The following is a 22,116-nucleotide window of genomic DNA, read 5'->3' on the forward strand; positions in this document are numbered from 1 at the left end:
TGACTCCCCACACTTCCATGACAATATGTTACAAGTCAGAATGGTTTCCTGTGAAAGCCATATGCACCTGCCTGGGCCCTGGTCTACACTGAGGAGTTATTTTGAAATAACTCCCCTTATTTTGAAATAACAAGCAGAGTGTCCACACTACCAAGCCCGTTATTTTGAAATAAGGGGCTGATTATTTCAAAATAATAACTCCTACTTTCCATGAGGAGTAACGCTTATTTCAAAATACAGTAGATTTCCGATAATCCGGAACCTATGGGACCTAGGTGGTGCCAGATTATCAAATATGACAGACTATCAGGAGGTACTATAAGATGGTTATATATATACTGTATACATTATATACTGTATATAAAGTGTTCTTAACCCTTTTTATTGTACATACTGTACAGTATACGGTAATATTTTAGGTTTTTTAAGGCCTTTTTTACCCTTTTTGCTCAGTTCAGCTGCTGCCGCTGTTACCTTGCGACTCATTTTTTGCTGAAGCTCACTCACTAGGCTCTTGCCATTTTGATGCCGGACTATCAGGAGTGCCGGATTATTGGATGCCGGACTATTGGAGTTTTACTGTAGTTATTTTGAAATAGCGGTAGTGTTGACGCTCCACTGCTGCTATTTCAAAACAACCACTTCCCAGAGTCATTCAAAGTAATTACTCCCCATGCGTCCTAGAGCTCTAACTCAAGCTAGCATGTCCACATTAAGGGAGCCTGCCTCGGGCTAATTTCGAGACTTCCCTGTAGTGTGGACATGCTATTTAGCAATAGTTATTTTGGGAGTTATTCCTTCAAAATAATTTCCTAGTGTAGACATGCTCTAAGAGACAAGATCAGCCAAAGACCCTTATCATTTCATTGTAAGTGCTAAATAACAAGAAAGAAAATGAATCTCTTTCTCTACAGAAACTGAGAACTACCGTGGAGAGCTACTGATTATGCCAAACACTACATTGCTTCCAAATGCATTTATGTTAAATGACAACAATGACTTGACTCCGAGATTCTGTAGCATCAGATTATTTTTTTAGGGGATGGGGGTAGAGTCATTTCTATCTTTCCACAAATATTTTCAAACCACAAAAACAGTCCTGATTTACACCCATTTCCTTCATCAAGTTTTGATCCTCCAAGCATATTAGCATGTGAATTTAAGAATACTCAAGTGCGTGAAGTTACTTGCATGTTTGGTAGCATACAGAGTCAGGGTTTTAACTAACACAAAACTTCAGCTTTGAGGAAAAACGTGTTAATAAAAGTTCCTGTTAAGGCTTTGACTCTACTTAAAGATTTTCACTTCAAATCACACACACACACACACACACACACACACACACACACACACACACACACACACACACACTGGAGGGGTTTTGTGCTGAGCTCAACACTTTTGCTACACCTGATTAGTGACATGAATGTGTACACAACTATTGTTGAGTAACTCAGTTACTTTCTTTTGCCAATCAGCTATCAAGGATTTTGTCTGGCTTGATTAGATCGTCAAACATGGTCACAAGTGGACTTGCTTTTAAAAGATAAGGATCACACAGAGGCATTTCTCCACCACTCTTTGTAATTAAATGAAAATATCCCCAGACAAAAATACACCCAGAAAAGTTTTTCCCATCGTATTCAACAACTTGCCCTCCTTGCTCAGCAGTGTTAATGGAGATTTTATCTACAGCCAGGTCTAAACCACAGACCTGTATCAGTATGACCATATAGCTCAGCGTTGTGAAAAATCCACACCCCGGAGCAACATAGTTATACCAATAAAGTCCCTATGTAGACAGCTCTGTGTCAACAGGAGAACTTCTCCTGCTGACGGAGCTACTGCCTCTTGGGAAGGTGGATTAACTACACCAACAGGAGAAGCTCTCTCATCAGCACAGAAGCATCTTCACTTAAGCACCAAACCTATCCTAAGACTATGGCCTTTCACTCATTGCTCTGGCTGGAATTGTCCCTCCAAACACAAAGGGGAGCTAAGTGGGTAGGTTCAGGGGCGGCCTGTCCATATAGGCAAACTAGGCAGTTGCTGAGGGCGCCAAGTTAAATGGGGCGCCAAATGGTGGCACAATATCATTGAGGGGTTTGGAGGTGGGGGCGCCGATTGCATGGTTCGCCTAGGGTGCCAGTTGTTGGCAGCTAGTCTAGAGCTGCCCCTGGGTAGGTTTCCTATCTTGTGGGGAGTAAATGCATGAACAAGTATACCAATTTTATTAGCAGAATTCAAGCATCCTGCTCCTTACTCTGAGTCCCAGCACCTGAATCCCATCCAACAGGGTTGGGATGCTTAAATTACAACAATATGCTGGCCTTATAGAAGACATCATTACAATGGATTTTTTGCCTGGAACTTTGGAAAGGTCTAAGTCTCTCCTCACCACGATACAAGCACATTACACGGGCCACTTCTGCAACTACTGCTCCATTCCCTGTGCTAGAATAGGGGCAAACAGTTCTTACATATTCACCGCTAGAGGTTTGTCAGTGAAAGTATGGCCCTGTGCCTGCCACCTACCACCAGCCTGTCCCAGCTCCTATTTCTACCATGTCATAAGCAGTGCTGGTCTAAAACCTCTACCTACAAGAATACTCAGTCCTCTTTGCACCTACTCTGTAACTGCCCATACCTCATGCACCAGAACTGTTAGAACTCCACTGCATGGGGACCTTTCCAGAACCCCTACAAGCTTCAGTGACTTTCTCTCTCAGTGTTTATTTTACTTACTCTTGAATGGGTAATGCAATCTTCTCTTCCTTCCTCTCTTTGCCCAGTACTGCAGTTCCCAGGAGTACAATAATTACTGGCCTTTTACATAGAACTCAGATGTTCCAAATGTAACAAGAACAGAATCAACAAGAAGGTTGTTATTAGCATGGGTGGTTTTTATTCTATACAGTTTAAGCTGCTTCCGCTTTTCTGAGTTAGAGATGAATGAAAAGAAATCCAATACATCTGTTAAAATGTTAATTTAGTGCAGCTCCAGCACTTTTAAGTCACTAACTTTCCAAACATCAAGTGTATGCAAGCAGTTTGTTTTTCAATTTTCCAATTTGGTCAATTACAGGAGACCCAAAGCACAGAGCCTGTCAAACAAAGGTTTTATATAAAGTCTAAAAGCAATAGAAAATTCTTATGATTTTATTCCTTACTCTAAACTTATGGTCTCCTCCTGGACACTTCCTTAAGGTAGGGATGTTAAATTTTGATTAACTAATTGAATAGTCAATGGGATTTCCATCAACTATTTGATTAGTTGAGAAGGACTAGGTGGTGTTCCACCTTTGAAATGTACAAGATTGAAATGCCATGTGGAGCCTGGGGCCAGCTGGGAGTCCCCCACTGATCCCGGGCTCCATACAGACACTTTCACTTTAAAATGTACAAGAGGCCCTGCTGGTCGACTAGTCGCTTCCCCTGCACTTGCAGCCTCTATTAGAAAGAGGCAGCAAGTGGGGGAAGAAGCGGAGGAGGTGCTGGGGGGAGCCAGCTTAAAAGCCCATTAGGGCTCTTGTACATTTCAAAGTTGGAACACCACCGCTGCACCCCTGCCCATTCCCACAGAGCTGGAGTTGAAGTGAACCAACTTTTAAACTGGCTCCCTCCCTTCCCCCCCACCCCAGCACTCTCTCCACTTCCCTCCCCTTGCTGACTCTTTCTGATAGAAGCTGCAAGTGGGGGCGGGAAGCAACTAGTCAACTATTCAGTAAGCTTTTGCTTATCAGATAGTTGACTAGTTGATTAGTCGCTTACATCCCTACCTTAACGTAGCCTTGCAGGTGCTGCCTTACCTCAGTTTCCTTCTTGGTTTCTCAAATAAACTCAGCATAGCCTTCGGACCACATGAATAGCCTTATTTGCAGGGGAATTTATTACTAAAAGTCTCATTACCATTAACCAGAGTCACTGTCCCTTCCACCCACCCAGTCCAATTAGCACATTCATCCCAACAGCAAACCCACCAACTTCAGTTCCAGCATCTCTCATCACAACTCACCCCAGTTCTCAATGTCTATCACCAGACCTCACTCCACTTCTCAGGCACAGCTCCAATGTCTCAGCACTGCTCACTTCTGTTCCTAAGTTCCAGCACCTCTCATCTCACCTCAGTTTCTAGGTACCAGTGTCTCTCACCCCAATTCCTAGTTACTGCTCCAGAATCTCTCCCAATGCCTCACCCCAGTATCTCTTATAACATCTCACCCCAGTTTACAGGTATGGCTTCAGTGTCTTTCACTAGTTTCCAGATACAGCTTCAGCATCTCTCACCACACCTCACCCCAATTCCCAGGTCTGGCTCCAGCATCTTCCACCACACCTCACTCCAGTTTCCAGTTACGGCTCCAGTGTCTTTCACCATAGCTCACCAGAGTATCCAGATACTGTTCCAGCATCTCTCACCGTACCTCACCCAATTCCCAGGTCTGGCCCTGGTGTCTGTCACGACACCTCATTCAAGTTCTCAGATACAGCTCCAGTGATTACAGAGGAAGGCTGTACTGAGGTAAATGATTGTCTTGAAATAATAAAGAATGACACAGATATTCAGCACTACTCATGCCTATATGGAGATCTACCCTCAATAGCCCTTATTGTGCCAGACCTTTGAGGACTGGCACAAAGCCACTCCCTAACATGGCCACTTTGCCTTAGATTAATAGAGTCTAAGGCCAGAAGAGGCCATTGTGATCATCTAGTCTGACCTCCTGTCCAACATAGACCACAGAACTTCCTGAGCATACTTACTCCCTCCTTGTGCCCCTTGTCTTCACAAAATGGCATGTCAGGCCTTCTGTGACATGGTGGACCTTTCAAAAGCCCTTTGAGGACTAGGGTGAGCTACAGTGTTGCTCATATTGTGGAGAAAATAAAATATTCTTCTGATGACAAAAATCCACTAACTAATTTAGCCTGAATGACTTTATAATTCTCTTTTTATGTTACCCTAATTTTTAAAGTTTTTTAATTTCCATATCATTTCCTTCTTTAGACTTCTGTATTCATCATGTTCCTGCACAATGCATTTGGTGGGTGTATAATTTAATGTTACTTTTAGTTTCTTTATACCTAAATTTCTCTTTTTGCACTGACCAGGTGGCAACTACATCAGCTCAGGGTCTCCCTTCCCACTAAAGTAAATTACTCGCATCCAGCTGCTGAGCTCATTCAACTTGAATCCTTAGAAGTTAAGAAGCAACTAACTGCTTCCTATTATGTTGCACTGATTTCTAAATTATATTCTACAGTAACAAATTTGGGTAATAATCAGTCAGATGGATAATGTATACAGTTATTATGATCTTGATTGAAATTGTTCTACCTACTTGCAGAATCACTGCCGTGAATAATCACTAGTGTTCCTCTCTTCAAAAGCAATTGACGCTATTTGATATTCTAAATTTGAACAATTTTTATTGGTTACTCTTCTCTGACTTTAGTGAGCTTTAGTTCTGAAATTAGGTTTCTGAGGTAAACATTTCATATTCAAAATGTGCTTCTTCTGATTAATTAAATTTAAATCCACTGCTTCTGTGATATGTATTATATTTGTGCTTGGTGGGGTTAGGTTTTTCTAGGACACCGTCACTGACAGTGTGCAAGGCTCTGTGCAAACACAGGAATACACAGTTCATGATGCAATGTGGTTACAGCCTTTAAAGATTGAAAATACTTACACAGGATGGAAGAAAGAAAAGAATATAACATGCAAACACTATTTTATTAAAATCCTGACAATATGTTTACTTAGTAGACTACCAATAGCAAAAACAAACAAACAAAACCCCAAAAAGGCAAAATAGATGCAAACATATGCACAGCAAATCTGGTTAAAGATTGAGATGAACACTAATGGTAATGTTGTGACAGTTTTCACCAGCTCTAATAATAGGTCCTGAGAAGAGGAGATTGTGAAATGTAATAAATAAATAACAATCTTGGTTCCCAAGACAAATGTGGCACTAGGGAATGGTTTGCATAAGCCATGTAAAAACCACATAGTAACCAGAAAGGGTAAAAATGTCAAAGCTGATAATGTTGAAACTATTTATAAACAGAAGAAATCTGGAGGCCACATGGATACATCCTGCATAAAATCTCTGAGAGAGCCTTTCCTCTCCATCCACACACTGAAATTCTCATCTAAGTCCTCATCATTTCACCTCTCAAGACTTCTCTTCTCTTCCTTTGAGAAATGTAAACTTGCCCAGTTCACAACCATTCAAAGACAAAGATAATTTTCCTGGCAAGTCACTTTGATTATATCACACTCATGTTGACCTGAGAATTTGGCCTTAACATCTCTGCCTTGGTCTTCCTATCTATAAAATAAGGACAATAGTATCTACTTACATACCAGAGGTATTGGGATGATTAACTAACGCTTCTAAAACTCTAATGAGGTATCCAGGGGAAAGACATGATATAAGTGCAAAGTATACTGATATAACCTAAACCTCTTGAGAGCCTGAGTTTGTGACCAAATTCATAATATTTGAAGTTTAAATTCCAGGGAAGGGTCACATATTAAAGATAGGGTTGCCAGTCATCCAGTTTTAGACTGCAATGCTTGGTCAAAAAGGGACCCTGATGGCTCTGGTCAGTTCCATGAACTGGGCCATTAAAAGTCTGGTTGACAGTGCAGTGCAGCCCAGGGGCTAAGGTGGGTCCTATCTATCTACCATAGTTCCTGTGGCCTCTCGACCAGATTCTCCTTGCCTCTGCACACTGGCCTGCCCTTAGTGCTGATTTTGCAACTCACACTGGCTGGAACTGCAACCAATGGGAGCTGTAGGAGCAGCGCCTGTGGGTGTGAGGGCAAGGCATGGAGCCTCCCTGGCAGCCATGTGCATAGGAGCTGCAGGGACCTGGCGGCCACTTCCTGGGAGACATGGTAAGTGCTGTTGGGACCCTGTACCCCAAACCTCCTCCTGCCCCCCAATACCCTGCCCCAACCTGAAGCCCCCTTCTGCACCTTACAAACCCCGCATCCTTGGCCCCACATCAGAGCCCACACCTCCATCCAGAATCCTCAACCCCCACATCCTTAACCTCCTTCATCCCAAATCCCTCATTTCAAGCCCCTCCACAGTCCCTGCACCCCCAGACAAAGTCCTCACCCTGCCGCATCCCAACCCCCATCCTACTCTGGAGCCCCCTTCTAGACCGCAAATCCGTCATCCCCAGACCCATCACAGATCCCACACCCCTAGCCAGAACCCTCATAATTCCCGAATCCCAATCCCTTGACCCAGCCCAGAGTCCTCTCCTGCACCACAAACTCCTCACCTCTGGCTCCACCCCGGAACCCACACCTTCATCCCTTCCCCAACCCCAACCTGCTGACCCAGACCAGAGACTTCTCCCAAACCCCTCATCCTGCCCTGCCCCAGAGCTTGCACCACCAGCAAGATCCCTCACCCCTCTCTCACACCCCAACTCCCTTTCCCAGCCATGTAAAAGTGAGTGAGGTGAGGGAAAGCAAGAGATGGAGGGAGTAGGTAGAGTGAGCAGGGGACAGGGTTTCAGAAAAGGGACAGGGCAGGGCCTCAGGGAAGAGCCAGGGCAGGGGTATTCAATTTTGTGCGAGTGGAATGTTGGGAACCCTAACTAAAACCAAATTCTCCATTTCCTTGCACAAGTGCAAAGTGAGTGTGAAATGTTATCACTTTGATTTCATTGAAGGATCAGGCCTCTTGATATTTAAAACTTCCTATTTACTTAATTTGCAGGCCTAGTCAGGTACTTTTTCAGTTATCTGAAAGCACATTTGATGCATTGGGATGGCCAAAGATCTGAATACACAGGCTGAGTGAAGCATTATTTAAAATAGGGCAGAAGTCATTGTAAAATTATATTGTTGGAAGTTCTGAAAGAAACCTTACACTTTGAAGTTGAGTTTTTATAAGATGGAAGCCTATGCTGAACTAGTTACAGGGTTCATTCAATGCAGTTTTCAGCACCTATTAAATGGAAAAGTCAATATTTGCGCCCACCTTTTGTATTATAACCTGTAAAGCATACAGTGGAAAGATACAATAGAGACCTTGACTAAGAGAGATGTCAGACATGCTTGTATGTAAAGACCTTTGCTCAATGTGATTTAAAGGCCAATTTATCTCACCATACCACATGCTGGATTTCATGATCTACCTTATTTTTAAAAACTGTTAAAGTGGAATCTGAAAATTCTGTGTGTTCAAAGAGTGACTGTCCTCATGGTGCTGTGGGTCTTTTTTTTTTTTTTTTTTTTTTTTTGCAGTGTAGATGTACCCTCCAAAGCAAATCTTGCCTCTGCCTCAAACGTGGAGGGACCCATCTGAGCCAGCAGGACCAGGATCTGTGGAGCCCACACAAGGGTGCAGAATGAGCCCAGCTCTACGAGGCCTCCCTCTTTATCCTTGTTCAGTAATGGTGGAAATGAGGAGCCTTGGTAAGGCAGAGTAGAGCAGGCTTTAGGCTGATTCAATTGATTCCCCCAAATTGGGCCCCGTGCCTAAGAGAGCCCTGCTCTGGCTGCTCCCCTCCCACAGCTCTGCGGCGTGCTGGGTGCACTGTGGGAGGGGGCGTTGGCCCCGGAGGAGCACGGTGGCTTCCCTGGATTTAAAGGGGCTGTGACTCTTTTTGTGTGTGTGGTTTTTTTGTTTTGTTTTTTTGCTCTTCTCAACAAAAAATCCTGGCTGCCGGGGCCCCATTGAAACTGTTCGAATTGGGCCCCTCACTTCCTAAAGCCGACCCTGAGGCAGAGGGACAAGGATAGAGGGTCCAAATGGCAGCACAGCCACAGGATTTTGCGCTCTGAGAAGTTGGGTGCAAGAGCAGCAGTGGTAACTGAAGCTTCAGAGCTGCTTTGCAGTCATCATTCCAACCCTGCCTCGGGTCCACGTGGTGGATTCACGAAGCTCAGACATTCTGGTCTGGTGCAGGAGAGGAGGGAGGATTTGCCTTATAAATAGGACTCTTGCACCTTTAGTGCAACTATTTTCATATAGTCATTCAACTATTACAACTTTGCTTAATGTTACAGAAAGCCAAATTCTAGATTACAACTCTTTGATTATTTGTGTAGAGTCTCTGCTGAGGTAAATTTTAATTGTAACCTATTCCCTGCTCTAAATGTATGAGTTTCTCTCTTTGGTGAACAGGACTAATTTCATTTCTCTGCGGTGGAACATTCTTTGCTTTCCCTCCTCCACTCATTCGTTCAGTGAAGCTCCACTCACTCTGTCAGTGCAGCATTGCCAACTATTAGAGGTAGCTATGGTATATCAGTTACCAATCCAAACAGCAGCAGCGCTTCTTTCCTCTCTGGGTTGCCATCTCCTCTCCTACCCCAAATCTCTCTAATGTTATACAAATAGCTGTCTTACCGCATCTGAATATTAATACCTTTCTTTATCTCAAACCTTCTTGGATCTCCTGTGTTTCTCCCTGCTGACAACCTTTGTGTCTTTGTGTCATCCTTCCCCGTCCAGGCATCTTATTCCCCCTCCTTGTTTCTGAGTTTCACAGACATGAAAGAGCAGGATTTCATATTATTATACCCATAACAATGCACAATAGCACTTTCATGGCAGAGTGTGACTGTCCAGATTCAAATATTGTATTTTTCTTTAGATCTAAACTCACTTTCATTTGGCTGCTGTCTCTGCTACTGTGCAGAAACATAACTTGCTGCAGAGATTTATCCTTGAATGCTTGGGAAAATATGGTATTTTAATACACAATTCAACCCCTCCCCATCCCACATGCATAGCAAAACTTTAAGTATTTATGAATTTGATTAATATTTAAATTTAAAGAAAATTGCAGAGACCTTGAGGGAAAAAACTAAATATTTTAAAAGCAGAGTATATGAAAGAAATATCATTTTTATGTAATATGGCAGGATTACACAGTTAATGTTTTTGAAGAGCTTTAAAATAATGTTAAAATTAAGGTCCCTAAAGTAAAATAATCTTGGCTACATTATCCAGTACATATTGAAGTAAATATGGTTACACTGATATAACTAGGAAAGCAATATAGATCATGTTTAATTTGTAGTATCATACACTATTTAAAAGCCTAAATGAACAGCTTTAATGCTGTGTATTCTTTCTGCAAAGAAAAATTTGAATAAAAAATAGTGCACAGATGGAAGTTAGTATTTCTGTAGAGATCTTAACTTTTGCATTTCCTGACATTATTAACCTTGCAAGCTAACATTATGTTTACTTAGGCTTTTTTTTCAGTCAATTTTCTGGGGTGCTATTATAGAACAGTGGTGGGCAACCTGCAGCCTATCAGGGTTCTATGTCTGGGCTGCAAGATATTTTGTTTACTTACCATTGACCACATGGAGGGTTGCCAGATTCTGCTGATTTCCATCCACACAGGTTTTTTTCCTACCAGTATTAGTAAAGTGATGCATAAAGCTAGAGCACATTAAGGGTACGTCTACACTGCAATACTATTTTGGGATACTGGTGTATCCCAAAATAACTATCCTGCATCTTCCCAGAAAGCCCATTATTCAGCTCGCTATTCCGATGTCCCTGTAAATCTCATTGTACGAGGAATAAGGGACATTCCGGAATAATGCTTTATTTCAAAATTTGGTGCTGTATAGAAAGCACCAAACAACAAGATATTTCGAAATAGCATTGAAATTAGATACACAATTTGTGTAGCTCAAATTTGTGTAGCATATCTTATTTGAGTTTTGGTGCAGTTTAGACACACCCTAAGTGACTTGAGTGCTGACTGCATACATTGACCATGAGAGCTGTGTGCTTCCCCTGCATCCAATCAAAGCACTGCTATGGTTCAATTTGCATACCCTGAAAATTCTAGGTACACGCGTGTAGTTAACAAAACTATCCTATCCTGGGAGATTACACTGGTTGCAACTAGGGATGTTAAATTGCGGGTAATTGACTAATTGAATAGTCGATGCATTTTGCATCGAGTATTCAATAGGGTGTTTCCGCCTTTGAAGTGTAGGTGGGGAACTCCCCAGCTGATCCCAGGCTCCATGTGGCACTGCTGCTTTGAAATGCCAGGAGGAGCCTGACTCCAGGCTCCCGCAGCATTTCAAAGTGGCAGCGCCATATCCCCCAGCTGTTCCCAGACTCCGTGCGGTTCTGCCGCTTTGAAATGCCGGGAGGAGCTTGACACCAGGCTCTGATAGCGGCGTTTCAAAGCAGCAGTGCCATGTGCCCCAAGCTGCACGTGGCACTGCTGTTCTGAAGTACCACCTTCTTCCCTCCCCCCTGCTGCCTCTTTCTGATAGAGACAGCAAAGGGGAGTGAGCAATTAGCCAACAAGCTTGTCGACTATCCGATAAGCATTTTGACTAGTCCTTCACATCCCTAGTTGCAACAGTCTTGCGGCCCACTAAGAAGTAGGGCCACTAATGTGGCCCGCTCATTAGCAAAGGTAGCCCATCATTGCTATAGAGTGTACAATTCCTGGAAGCCCAGGTACACTTCTTGAACCCAGCACACAAACTAACTCTGCCTTGCTGTTGCATCTTTACCTTGGCCCTCCTACTCCTTGTGCCAGCCCTCCAACGAACACAGTTTTCCCCCCAAAATAATAATTATACATTAAACGTTAAAAGTTCTTGGGCTTTGCACTCCACAACAGACTGGGGTCTACAGGGACCAGGATATTTCTTCCAAGAAGAGGAAATGCCTAGACTAGTCCCTGATCACTGTCAATCAATCCAGGAACGGAGGCCAATCCACCTCCTTCCAAGTTTCATGGTGTTATTCTCACCTCATGCATTCAAAACTCTCTACTATTGTCTCCAGCTCTGATGATGTGACTGTGGAAGTGGGAACCAGGAGAGGGAATTCCTGTCAGAGTATTGTGCACAGAGCTCCCAGTCCCCAACCATCCTGGTAACTATGAGACAACCACTGAAGTGCTACACCTGGGAGCCGCCACTCGCTGCAGTTTCAGACTCCCACCTATCTGGGCCTTGTGTGCCTGTTTCTAGAAGGCAAAGATGGGTCTGCAATTAGTGAATAAGGAGGGGCTGGAGTCCAGGCTGAATCTTACCTCAGTTCCCTAGGAATCTCAGCCTCATAAGGGGTCTCTCTTTTCAGTGAAATCCTAATACTGACATTTTCAGCTGCCATCAGTTGTCAGGTAGCTAGCATATCGGATGAGATGTGTGGGAGACAAGATGTGTATGGACCATTTTTGGTTCTGTGTTTGTGAAGCACTGAGCACAATGGGGTCCTGGTCTGTGACTGGGGTTAATGGGCATAGGGTGACCAGGTGTCCAGTTTTCAACTGAATGCCTGGTTGAAAAGGGACACTCTCTGGCCTGGTAAAAATGAGTGAGCGACTGAGGATGGGGGAGAGTGAATGACGTAAGGAGGGAGGGTTGAGTGAGCGTAATAGGGCTAGAAAAAGGGGCTGGGGTGTTGAGTTGTGTTTGGTCAGAAAGTTGGCAACCCTAGCATCACATGATAACGTATCATAAACCCACAGATGCCCCCTGCCCAGGAAGAAAAACAAAAAAACTACCACACCAAAAATGCTGCAGTGAGAGAATGGGTGACGAGCCAAGTATACAAGAAATGGCAAATCCAGGCTGGCTGTGCAGTGTTAATTCTGGCCTAATTTCACAGGCACAATTATTACTTAATCTTCAATTATTTGATCACAGGGTATTTTTCAAACAAAATACAAATATCCATGCATTTTAACAGTGTTTCTAGACACAAATAGCTTTGCATGGCAAGAGACTACCCTGGCTTAACCAACAGATCCTACAAAAGGGGCAATAAGGGCAACCCAGGGAATTACAGGTAAGTCAGCTTACCAGGAAAGATAATGGAGGAAATAATTAAAGAATCCATTTGTAAATATCTGGAAGATAATAAGGTGATAAGTAACAGTCAGCATGGATTTGTCAAGAACAAATCTAGTCAAACCCACCTGACAGGTTTTTTTGCAGGTAACAAGTTTTGTGTATAGGGGGGAAATGGTAGACGTTGTATATCCAGACTTTAGTAAAGCTTTTGATACAGTCTCACATGACCTTCTCATTAATAAAATTGGGAAATACATCCTAGATGGAACTACTGTTAGGCAGGTATATAACTGTTGGATAATTGTTCCCAGAGATTGGTTATCAATGGTTCACAATCATTCTGCAGAGATCAGTTCTGGCACAATTTATGTTCAACATCATCAATGATTTAGATAAAGGCATAGAGAGTACGCTTGCAATGTTTGCAATGATACCAAGCTGGAAGGGGTTGCAAGTCCTTTGGAGGACAGGATGCAAATTTAAAATGATCTGGACAAACTGGAGAAATGGTCTGAGGTACCACATAGTATGAAATTCAGTAAGAACAAATGCAAAGTACTCCACTTAGGGTATGTCTACACTGCCATCCTAGTTCGAACCAGGGTGGCTAGTGTAGTCATTCGAACTTGCAAATGAAGCCCGGGATTTAAATATCCCGGGCTTTATTTGCATGTTCCCGGGTGCCGCCATTTTTAAATGCCCCGTAGTTCAAACTACCTGCTCACGGCTACATGCGGCACGGACTAGGTCGTTTGAATTAAAGCTCCTAATTCGAACTACTGTTACTCCTCATTGCAGGACTATCGCTGAGTCTCATTTGCATACCTAATGAGCTGCCATTTTTGCAGAAGAGGCTCTTGCGCCAGAAGGAGCTGTCTACACTGCCCCTTCTTGCGCAAGAAAAACTCTCTTGCGCAATGCCATTACGCCAATTACTTTTCAGGAAGAACGGCATTTCGCAAGAGGTTTTTTCTTGCACAAGAAGGGGCAGTGTAGACAGCTCCTTCTGGCGCAAGAGCCTCTTCTGCAAAAATGGCAGCTCATTAGGTATGCAAATGAGGCTCGGCAATATTCCACGCTTAGCCTCATTTGCAGGGCTTGACAAACAGTGGTGAAAACCACTCGCCAGCCCCTTACTGCACATGCCCAAGACCCGCATTGTGCATGCGTGCGCCGCCGGTGAAGGGTGCGCGCGGCTGAAATCTACTCGCCATGGGCGAGTAGATTCTATAGTTTATCAAGCTCTGCTCATTTGCATATTTCTCATGCAAGAAGCCGCGAATGTAGACATAGCCCAGGAAAAACTTCCTAACTTTCAGGATGTTTAAGCACTGGAATATATTGCCTAGGGAGATTGTTACATCTGCATCATTGGAGATTTTTAAGAGCAGGTTAGACAAACACCTGTCAGAGATGGTCTAATGGTGCTTGGTCCTGCCATGAGTGCAGGGGATTGGACTCTCTAATCTCTGGAGGTCCCTTTCAATGCTATGACTTTATTTATTAATACAGCTATATATTCTAATTATTAATTTTCTCTAAACCTGACTAATATTGTCCAAACAATAACTAATCATATAATGTCTAGGCTCCGATACCTTCCCTCAAAGAAATCCATCTTGATTTAGAAGATCCTGTGACATAGTTCACATAGTTGCCTATCTGGAGATGCATTGAGAAACTAGTGAGGAAACAGGTTTGCAGCTTCTCAACTCGAGTGCTGTAGAAGGCTGGATCCTCTGCACTGTTCCTCTAGGTTTCCTTCCCCCGAGATCATGATTTCTTCAGGACCTACGCTGCCATTCGTCATGCATGCATTATTGACTACTTCTAAATGAAGTAGAGACTACTGGATCCTAAAAACATTTATTATTCTATCTCATAAAGGCATGTCCCACCATCACCTTACATATCCACAAAGAATTTTTAATCAAGATATTACAGATATATGAACTAAGTCACACACACTGATTTGATTTACAAATAGTATAAAAATATAATTATAGATGCCTAAGTTTCATAGGATTTTTCTGACATAACCCTGTACACCCCTCTTGTGTTTTCATTCTCCCCTCCCCCCCACACTCCTGAAGTACAGTCATCTCGAGATATGTAGCATTTGCTCATCCACACTTTACCTACATACCGTATACACATAATCTCCAGTCACTAAATCATTATTTAACCATTCTCTCTAAGGTTTTATGTAATATTTGTGAGTATCAATAAGAACTGACTACAGTATGTTACTTCAAAATATGTGTATAGTAGTTTTCTAGCATCATTCTGTCTATCCTATAAGTACATACATTTCTCTTCCTCTTTGAGCCTGAGAATGAGGCAAGTTGACATTTAGCATTAATATTTATATACAGTACTTCTTTTATATAGGAAAAGAAAAGGAAACCACAAATATGTTATTTGCCAAAACTTGTCTACGAGCCAGTTTGGTATATTTAAAGCTCCTATTTTCTGAAACAAGAAGTGCAACTAACAACCCTATTCTGTTGCCCAGAAGATCTAAACAGTGAAAAATATAAGAAACAGATATTTGCACCAGAGGGAGTTACAAATTCAGAGATAACCTTAGTCTCCAATCCTTCAGTCTGATTGATAAGGTTGGATCCTTCCGTTCATGTCCCCCGCTGATTTATAGGACACAAACTGTCTTTATTTTCTCTAGTGAAAATAAGTAATGTATTATTACCATAGGAGGATGGCTTGCTTCATGGCCTGCAGAGCCTGGAGGTAAGCCAGCCCTGATTACTGAATGAATCTCACCTGAGAGAAATCAGGTGATTCCAGTATAAAAGGAGCAGGAAGTTGCAGCAAATGGAGAAAACTGTAGCTATCTATAGGGCTTGTGTGAGATCCTAAGTCATCCAGGATGACACTCAGGAATCTGCAAGAAGTAAGAAAAGCTCCTGGAAGGAACACTGATATCTGGTAGGGTTGTCAACTTTGACTGAAGCTATTCTGAGAGACTTTTTTTTCTCTAACGTGACATAATATACAGGCAGTCCCCGGGTTACGTACAAGATAGGGACTGTAGGTTTGTTCTTAAGTTGAATCTGTATGTAAGTCGGAACTGGCGTCGGCTGCTGCTGAAACTGATCAGTTTCAACAGCGGCTGAATCTGGACGCCAGTTCTGACTTACATACAGATTCAACTTAAGAAACCCAGGCATCCCCAAGTCAGCTGGTGCTGAAATTGATCAGCGGCTGATTCCAGGAAGCCTGGGGCAGAGCAACTCTGCCTCGGGCTTCCTGTAGTCAGCCGCTGGTCAGTTTCAGCAGCAGCTGACTTGGGGACGCCTGGGGCAGATCAGCTGGGGTGCTGCCGGGTTGGCAAGAAAAGCCTGGTCTGCTGGGGGGGAGGGGGGCACTAGCTGCACCCCCCCCCCAGCAGACCAGGGAGACGGGGGTGGCGGGACCGCCCAAGTCCTCCACGGCTTTGCTCAGTCTCCCTGGGCAGCAGGACAGTCCAGGTGCACCGCGGCTGTCCCACTGCTGGCGTGCTCCGAGGCTTTGCTCCCCATCTCCCTGGTCTGCTGGTCGGGAGACGGGGAGCAAAGCCGCGGAGCACGCCCGCAGGGGACAGCTCAAGCGCGCCCGGGCTGTCCCGCTGCGGGCGTGCTCCAAGGCTTTGCTCCCAGTCTTCCTGCAGACCAGGGAGACGGGGAGCAAAGCCTTGGAGCACACCCGCAGACCAGCTCCCCGTCTCCCAGCAGACCAAGGAGACGGGGAGCAAAGACTTGGAGCACGCCCGCAGCGAGACAGCCCAGGCGCGCCGCGGCTGTCCCACTGCGGGCATGCTCCCAGGCTTTGCTCTCCATCTCCCTGGTCTGCTGGTCGGGAGACGGGGAGCAAAGCCGCGGAGCACGCCCGCAGGGGGACAGCTCAAGCGCGCCCGGGCTGTCCCGCTGCGGGCGTGCTCCAAGGCTTTGCTCCCCGTCTCCCTGCAGACCAGGGAGACGGGGAGCAGCTTTTCTCACCTTGGAGGACGGGGGCAGCGGACCGCGGTGCATCTGGGTGTCCCGCCGCTCCCGTCCTCCGGGGCGAGAAAAGCCCCGTTCGTAACTGCGGATCCGACATAAGTCGGATCCGCGTAACTCGGGGACTGCCTGTAATGTTCTTAAAGTATTCTATTAAATCCTCCAGGATTGCTTTCAATAATCACCAGAAGATTAATGCTGATTCTGGGAGATGCCAGGCCAATCCTAAAGGGGAGGCAACATTAATATCTAGGGGCTTGGATGCTTAGAGGTAGAAACCTGAGACTTTGACCTGGGAGCGGCCAAGCAGGAAAGGCCGCAGGCAGAAGGCCTGGGAGTAGTATGGTGAACAGGAGCATGCTGGGAAGGATCAGGCTCCATCAGAAAGGCTTGTATTGCTTCCCTATAGACACTAAAGGCAGGAAAAGCCTAGGAACGACATGATAAGACTGATAGACTGTGTGTTGGGACTATTTTATTTTAGAGCATTGTTTATGTGAATAAACTTGGAAAAATGGTGGTGAATGGACAAGAAAAGCACAGGCAGTGTTTATTTAAGAAGCCTTTTGAGAGGGACATGATTGGCAGAGCAGCCCAGCAACATCTCTGGCCATGAGTGCCAGGGAGGTGGCTGACTCTGCCAGAACTACAGAATGAATATTTATAATTTCCATCCTCTTAAGAACATAAAAATGGCCATACCGGGTCAGACCAACAGTCCATCCATCCCTGTATCCTGTCTGCCGACAGTGACCAATACCAGATGCCCCAGAGGGCGGGATCACAACAGGCAATCCTAATGTGATCCCTCCCCTGTCACCCACCTCCACAGAAAGAGGCTAGGGACACCATTCCTACTTATTCTGGCTAACAGCCATTGATGGACCTAAGCTCCATGAATCTATCTAGCTATTTTTTGAACACTGTTAAAGTCCAAGCCTTCACCACATCCTCTGGCAAGGAGTTCCAGAGATTGACTGTGCACTGAGTGAAGAAAAACTTCCTTTTGTTTGTTTTAAACCTGCTACCTATTAATTTCATTTGGTGACCCCCTAGTTCTTCTATTGTGGGAATAAGTCAATAACTTTTCCTTATTCACTTTTTCCACACCAGTCATGATTTTATAGACCTCTAACATATCCCCCCCCTTAGTCTCCTCTTTTCTAAGCTGAAAAGTCCAAGTCTTTTTAATCTCTCTTCATATGGGACCTGTTCCAAACCCTTGATCATTTATGTTGCCCTTTTCTGAACCTTTTCCAATGCCAATATATCTTTCTTGAAATGAGGCGACCACATCTGTATGCAGTATTCAAGATGTGGGCGTACCATGGATTTATATAGAGGCAATAAGATATTTTCTATTTTATTCTCTATCCTTTTTTAATGGAATAGAGATGAATCTCAGTGAGACTCAGTGAGTCTCCAAGGGCCAGACTTTTAAACATATTTAGGTGCTTAGTACCAGAGAGAAGCTTCTGGTGGCATTTTCAAGACAGCCTAGCTGCCTAATTCGTATCTGCCTCTTTAAGCACTTAAGCACCTTGAACCTAACAGCGGAAGCTAAGATTCCTAAGCTAATTGCTAAGAAAATTTATATGTATCAGTTTAGAATAAGAACTCAAGTCCATGGGCCAGATTTTCTTCTGACGCAAGTCAGCAGTGCTTCACTGACACTGGACCTACACCAGTTTAAGCCACCTGAGGAGCTGGCCAGCATAAGTAACCAAAATCCAACTACTAGCCATGAAAATGTCTTCTAAGGTAGCAGCTCAAAACTGAAAAGGTTTCCTAAACACTTTGCTTTAGTACTATTTTTTTCATAGTTTAACTGCCAATGGCATAAACAAACGTAAAATATAAACTGATCTTAATGCAGGTTGCTGAACCAGGGAATCTGCTGGACCAAGGGAGGTCAATGCCAAGCTCTCTGGTTGTGGAGGTCTGCTCCAGCAGCAGCAGAAGGGACTGAGCAGGGACTGGGAGGGGTGCAGCTTGGGGGAAGAGATAGGGCAGCTGCAGAGGCCCACAGCTGGGGGACCAGGAGCTCAGCCCCAGGGGCTCTGCAGACACCCTGCCCACTTTCCCTGAGTATCTCTCCCCTCCCCCTCCCATCCCTGCTCATCCCCCTCACTCCCTGAATTTGAGCACCACAAATGAGCTATTTACTGTGCTCTGGAAGCTCTAGGAGGGTGGGGCAGTATTTGCTGAGTGCAGTACCCAACTATTCCCCATGAGCGCTCCAGCCCGGGAGCAACCACAGGGCTGCCAGACACAGATGTTGCCAGACTATGGAAGTCTGGACTGTAGAGGTCCAACTTCCAATAACTTTGTTAGTCTGAATATTTAACTTCTATTAAGATGAAATAAAGAAACTTTGGTTCTCAGCTTAATAGCTCCCAGATCAAGCAATATTTTCAAAATTCTGAATGGAAAATGTTAAACCTGCACTTTCAAATTTTCAGCAAATAATTTAAGAACTTCTGGCCAAACACTTCTGTTACCACTTTCTAATTATATCACTAATGTACCATATTCTGTGTTTCCTTAGCCACAGATTTATAGAGAGAATTTGGAAACTTTAAAATATTCTTCTTTATGGTGTATAATACACAGGAAGTTGATCAGCAAATTCAACATCTATTATAAAAAGAACAGTGTTACACCCAAAGTCTTTCTGCATTATTATAAGAGACTGCAAAACCCTGGATCTTAATGAAGACCTATTCTATCCATCATCTAACTTAATCATTTTTACAGCACCAATCATCATGCTTGAAGGGCTAGAACAGAAGTTTATAAAAATCTGATTTTAAATTATTCCTCTTCAGCTGTTTCCTTTTAAATCCCCCTTTGCTGGCTTGCTGTCACCTTCCCCAGAATCCTTAACTATCATGGCAATGACCAAATTAGAAGACCCTAAACAGAATGTAACAGAAAGCTGCCCCTGGACTGTAAATATTGCATCCATAAATATTGCAGGGGATAACTCATTATCCAGTGTCTGCAGTACTATGAATATATAGCCCAATTCCTAGCTGTAACAGCAGTGCTGACCAGCTGTCAAGCTAAAAGTGGGAGTTTTTAAGAATCTAAGTGGAACCCTTCATTTGCAGGAGGGTGAGCAACAACTAATCCCAAATGAGAGGTTTAGCAGGTCTGAAAGATGTGTGTACACTAATAATTCCGTTTTTAAGAGACGTCCGAATGTATATCTGCAAAAACACCATGGCACCTTAAAGACTAACAGATTTATTTGGCCATAAGCTTTCGTGGGAACAAAATCACTTTGTCAGATGCATTCGACCAAGGGGTTTTTACCCACAAAAGTTTATGCCCAGCAACCCAAATAAATCTGTTAAGTCTTTAAAATGTCACGGGACTTCTCCTGTGAGAGCGAGTGAGGCACACAAGATCGCAAAGGTTGCGGTTCACCACTTACACCCCTTTACACGATTGACATCGGTGGCGTTCTACTGGTGTAAATCAGAAGAGAGACCAGAATCAGAGCCAATCGGGTTGCACCTGTGCAACCGAGAGTAAAATTTGAGCCGCTGATTTCAATGGAGTCAGTCCAGATTCACGCCCCTGTGAAGCCAAAACATGGCTCTTTGACAGCCATTTCCTTACATACAGGAGCAAAGGAGTCCGTTTCTCCTTTTCGAGTCTGTAGTAACGTTTGTGCGGGGCGGGAGGAAGGAGCCGTCTCCTACCGTAACTGCTCCCCAGTCAGTAAGACCTCGGCCATGTGCTCCAATTCAGCAGCCTTCTGCTGCATGCTGTCCAAGTCCTCCTCCATCGCTGCCTGCCGGGCGGACACAACACAACAGGGTTAGGGAGGCTGCGGCTCTCAGCACTGCAGGACGGGGCTGGTCTCACGTGCTCAGCCGGCTGGGTTAAGTGACAACACAAACACATGAAACCCCGAGCCCAGTCCAGATTCCCTCCCTCCCCTGCAAACCCAGGAACCCCGCATACCCTTCGCCTGCCGCGCACAAGGGAATTGCGCCCCGGGTTAACCAAGCCCCATCGATCAGGCCGTTTGATTAGGTTTCCCGGCGCTGCAAAGCTCTTCGTTTTGCAGCCCCCCTTTTGCCCGGCGCTGCCCAAAACACGCCTCCCAAGCCCTGCGGCGAGGCACGCGCTTTATTTCTGACAGCTCAAAGGAAATACGCCTTCTGCTCCCGTTGCAAGAGCCTGCCTTCCCCGGCTGCTTCTTTCAGGGGGGCACGGCCAGCGCCTCCCAGAAGCTCCGCGCCTCCCTCTCCCTTACCTTAATTGCGCAGGTCACCTTTCCCTTCTGGAGGGACCCCACCGACTGCCTTGTTATTGTGTCACAGCCAGAGAGAGACACAAGCTTGCAGCAGCGGGTCCGGCCAAGGCAGCAGCGTCCCCCTCCGTCTAGCAAATTGCTCGCTACTGCTTCCTCCAGCGTGCAAAAAAACCCCTGACTGCCACAGCAAAGCCGTCGCAGCCAAGGGGGAGGAGGGGAGGGGAGGGAAGAGAGGGCCCTATGTTTATCATCAGCGACCTTTGAGACTGCAGGGTGCAGCACAAGCTGCCAAGGTGCTCTGGGCACTCAAGATACCGCTAAGCAGCCTCCCCAGCTCCCCGCCCTCTTGCAAGGAAAACTCCAGCTGTTCCTGCCCTCACTCTCCACAGAGCTTTTCCTTCTTGCATGGCTTGCTCCACAACAACTAAATAAAACTACTGGGGTCCAGGGAAAATTAGAAGAGTGTGGGTGCGTGAGAGGGGGCCGAATAGACTGATCTTTTAGGACCAAATCCCCCCTCCCCACACTCCTCTAATTTTCCCTGGACCCCAGTAGTCAGTGCAGAGCTCCCAGTGTGATTCTCCTCCAAAATCACCCCAGGCTTTCCCTTCTGAGGCTAGGGCAGCCAGTGTTGCTTTCCCTCACTCAGTATGGGGGGAGGTGAGGGGAGAGAGGTTTCTTTCCTGTCAGAAGAAAAGAGCAAGCTAGAAAGAAGTGCCCAGCCAAATGTGCTCTGAGTTCCAGTACCTGGCAGAAAGTACAGCTGCCTCTCAGGTTGCACAGAATGTACTTTGGCAGCTGGTCTTGGATATTTGCTACAAGGAATCTGAGGCCAAATTCTGAGCACTCTAGTCTGTAATTCAAACTGCCCTATATCTCTAGCACTGTGTATTCTTGGTCACTCAGCAAGCCAGTGGGGTATTCATGAGAAACAGCTCTCCATTCCCCTTTCTTTGCATTTCCAGTCAAAAGGGGGTTCCAGTCAAAAGGGGGTGCTAAATCCCAACAAGTAGAGAGAAGGTCAC

At 44.9% G+C, this 22,116-nt stretch overlaps 1 protein-coding gene across 5 annotated transcripts in view; it reads right to left on the reverse strand.

The window, feature by feature from the left end:
* The window catches only part of DEPTOR (DEP domain containing MTOR interacting protein), a 130,147-nt gene extending 108,393 nt beyond the window's left edge, over positions 1-21,754 (reverse strand). Inside the window, exons 1-2 of one of the 5 annotated variants that reach the window (XM_075920181.2) lie at positions 21,092-21,754; positions 20,532-20,623 (exon numbers count right to left, since the gene is read on the reverse strand). In XM_075920181.2, coding sequence (XP_075776296.1) covers positions 20,532-20,617 — 86 coding nt within the window. In that variant the 5' untranslated portion in view covers positions 20,618-20,623; positions 21,092-21,754. Of the gene's footprint in view, positions 1-20,531; positions 20,710-20,796; positions 21,045-21,091 lie in introns of those variants that run through there. The other 4 variants (XM_025178687.3, XM_014580813.4, XM_006137510.5 and 1 more) reach the window with 4 other exon arrangements.
* Between the last annotated feature and the right edge of the window lie 362 nt (positions 21,755-22,116).

The sequence above is a fragment of the Pelodiscus sinensis genome, chromosome 2 (assembly GCF_052426305.1).
Source record: "Pelodiscus sinensis isolate ZL-2025 chromosome 2, ASM5242630v1, whole genome shotgun sequence".
In the NCBI taxonomy this organism is placed as follows: Eukaryota; Metazoa; Chordata; order Testudines; family Trionychidae; genus Pelodiscus; species Pelodiscus sinensis.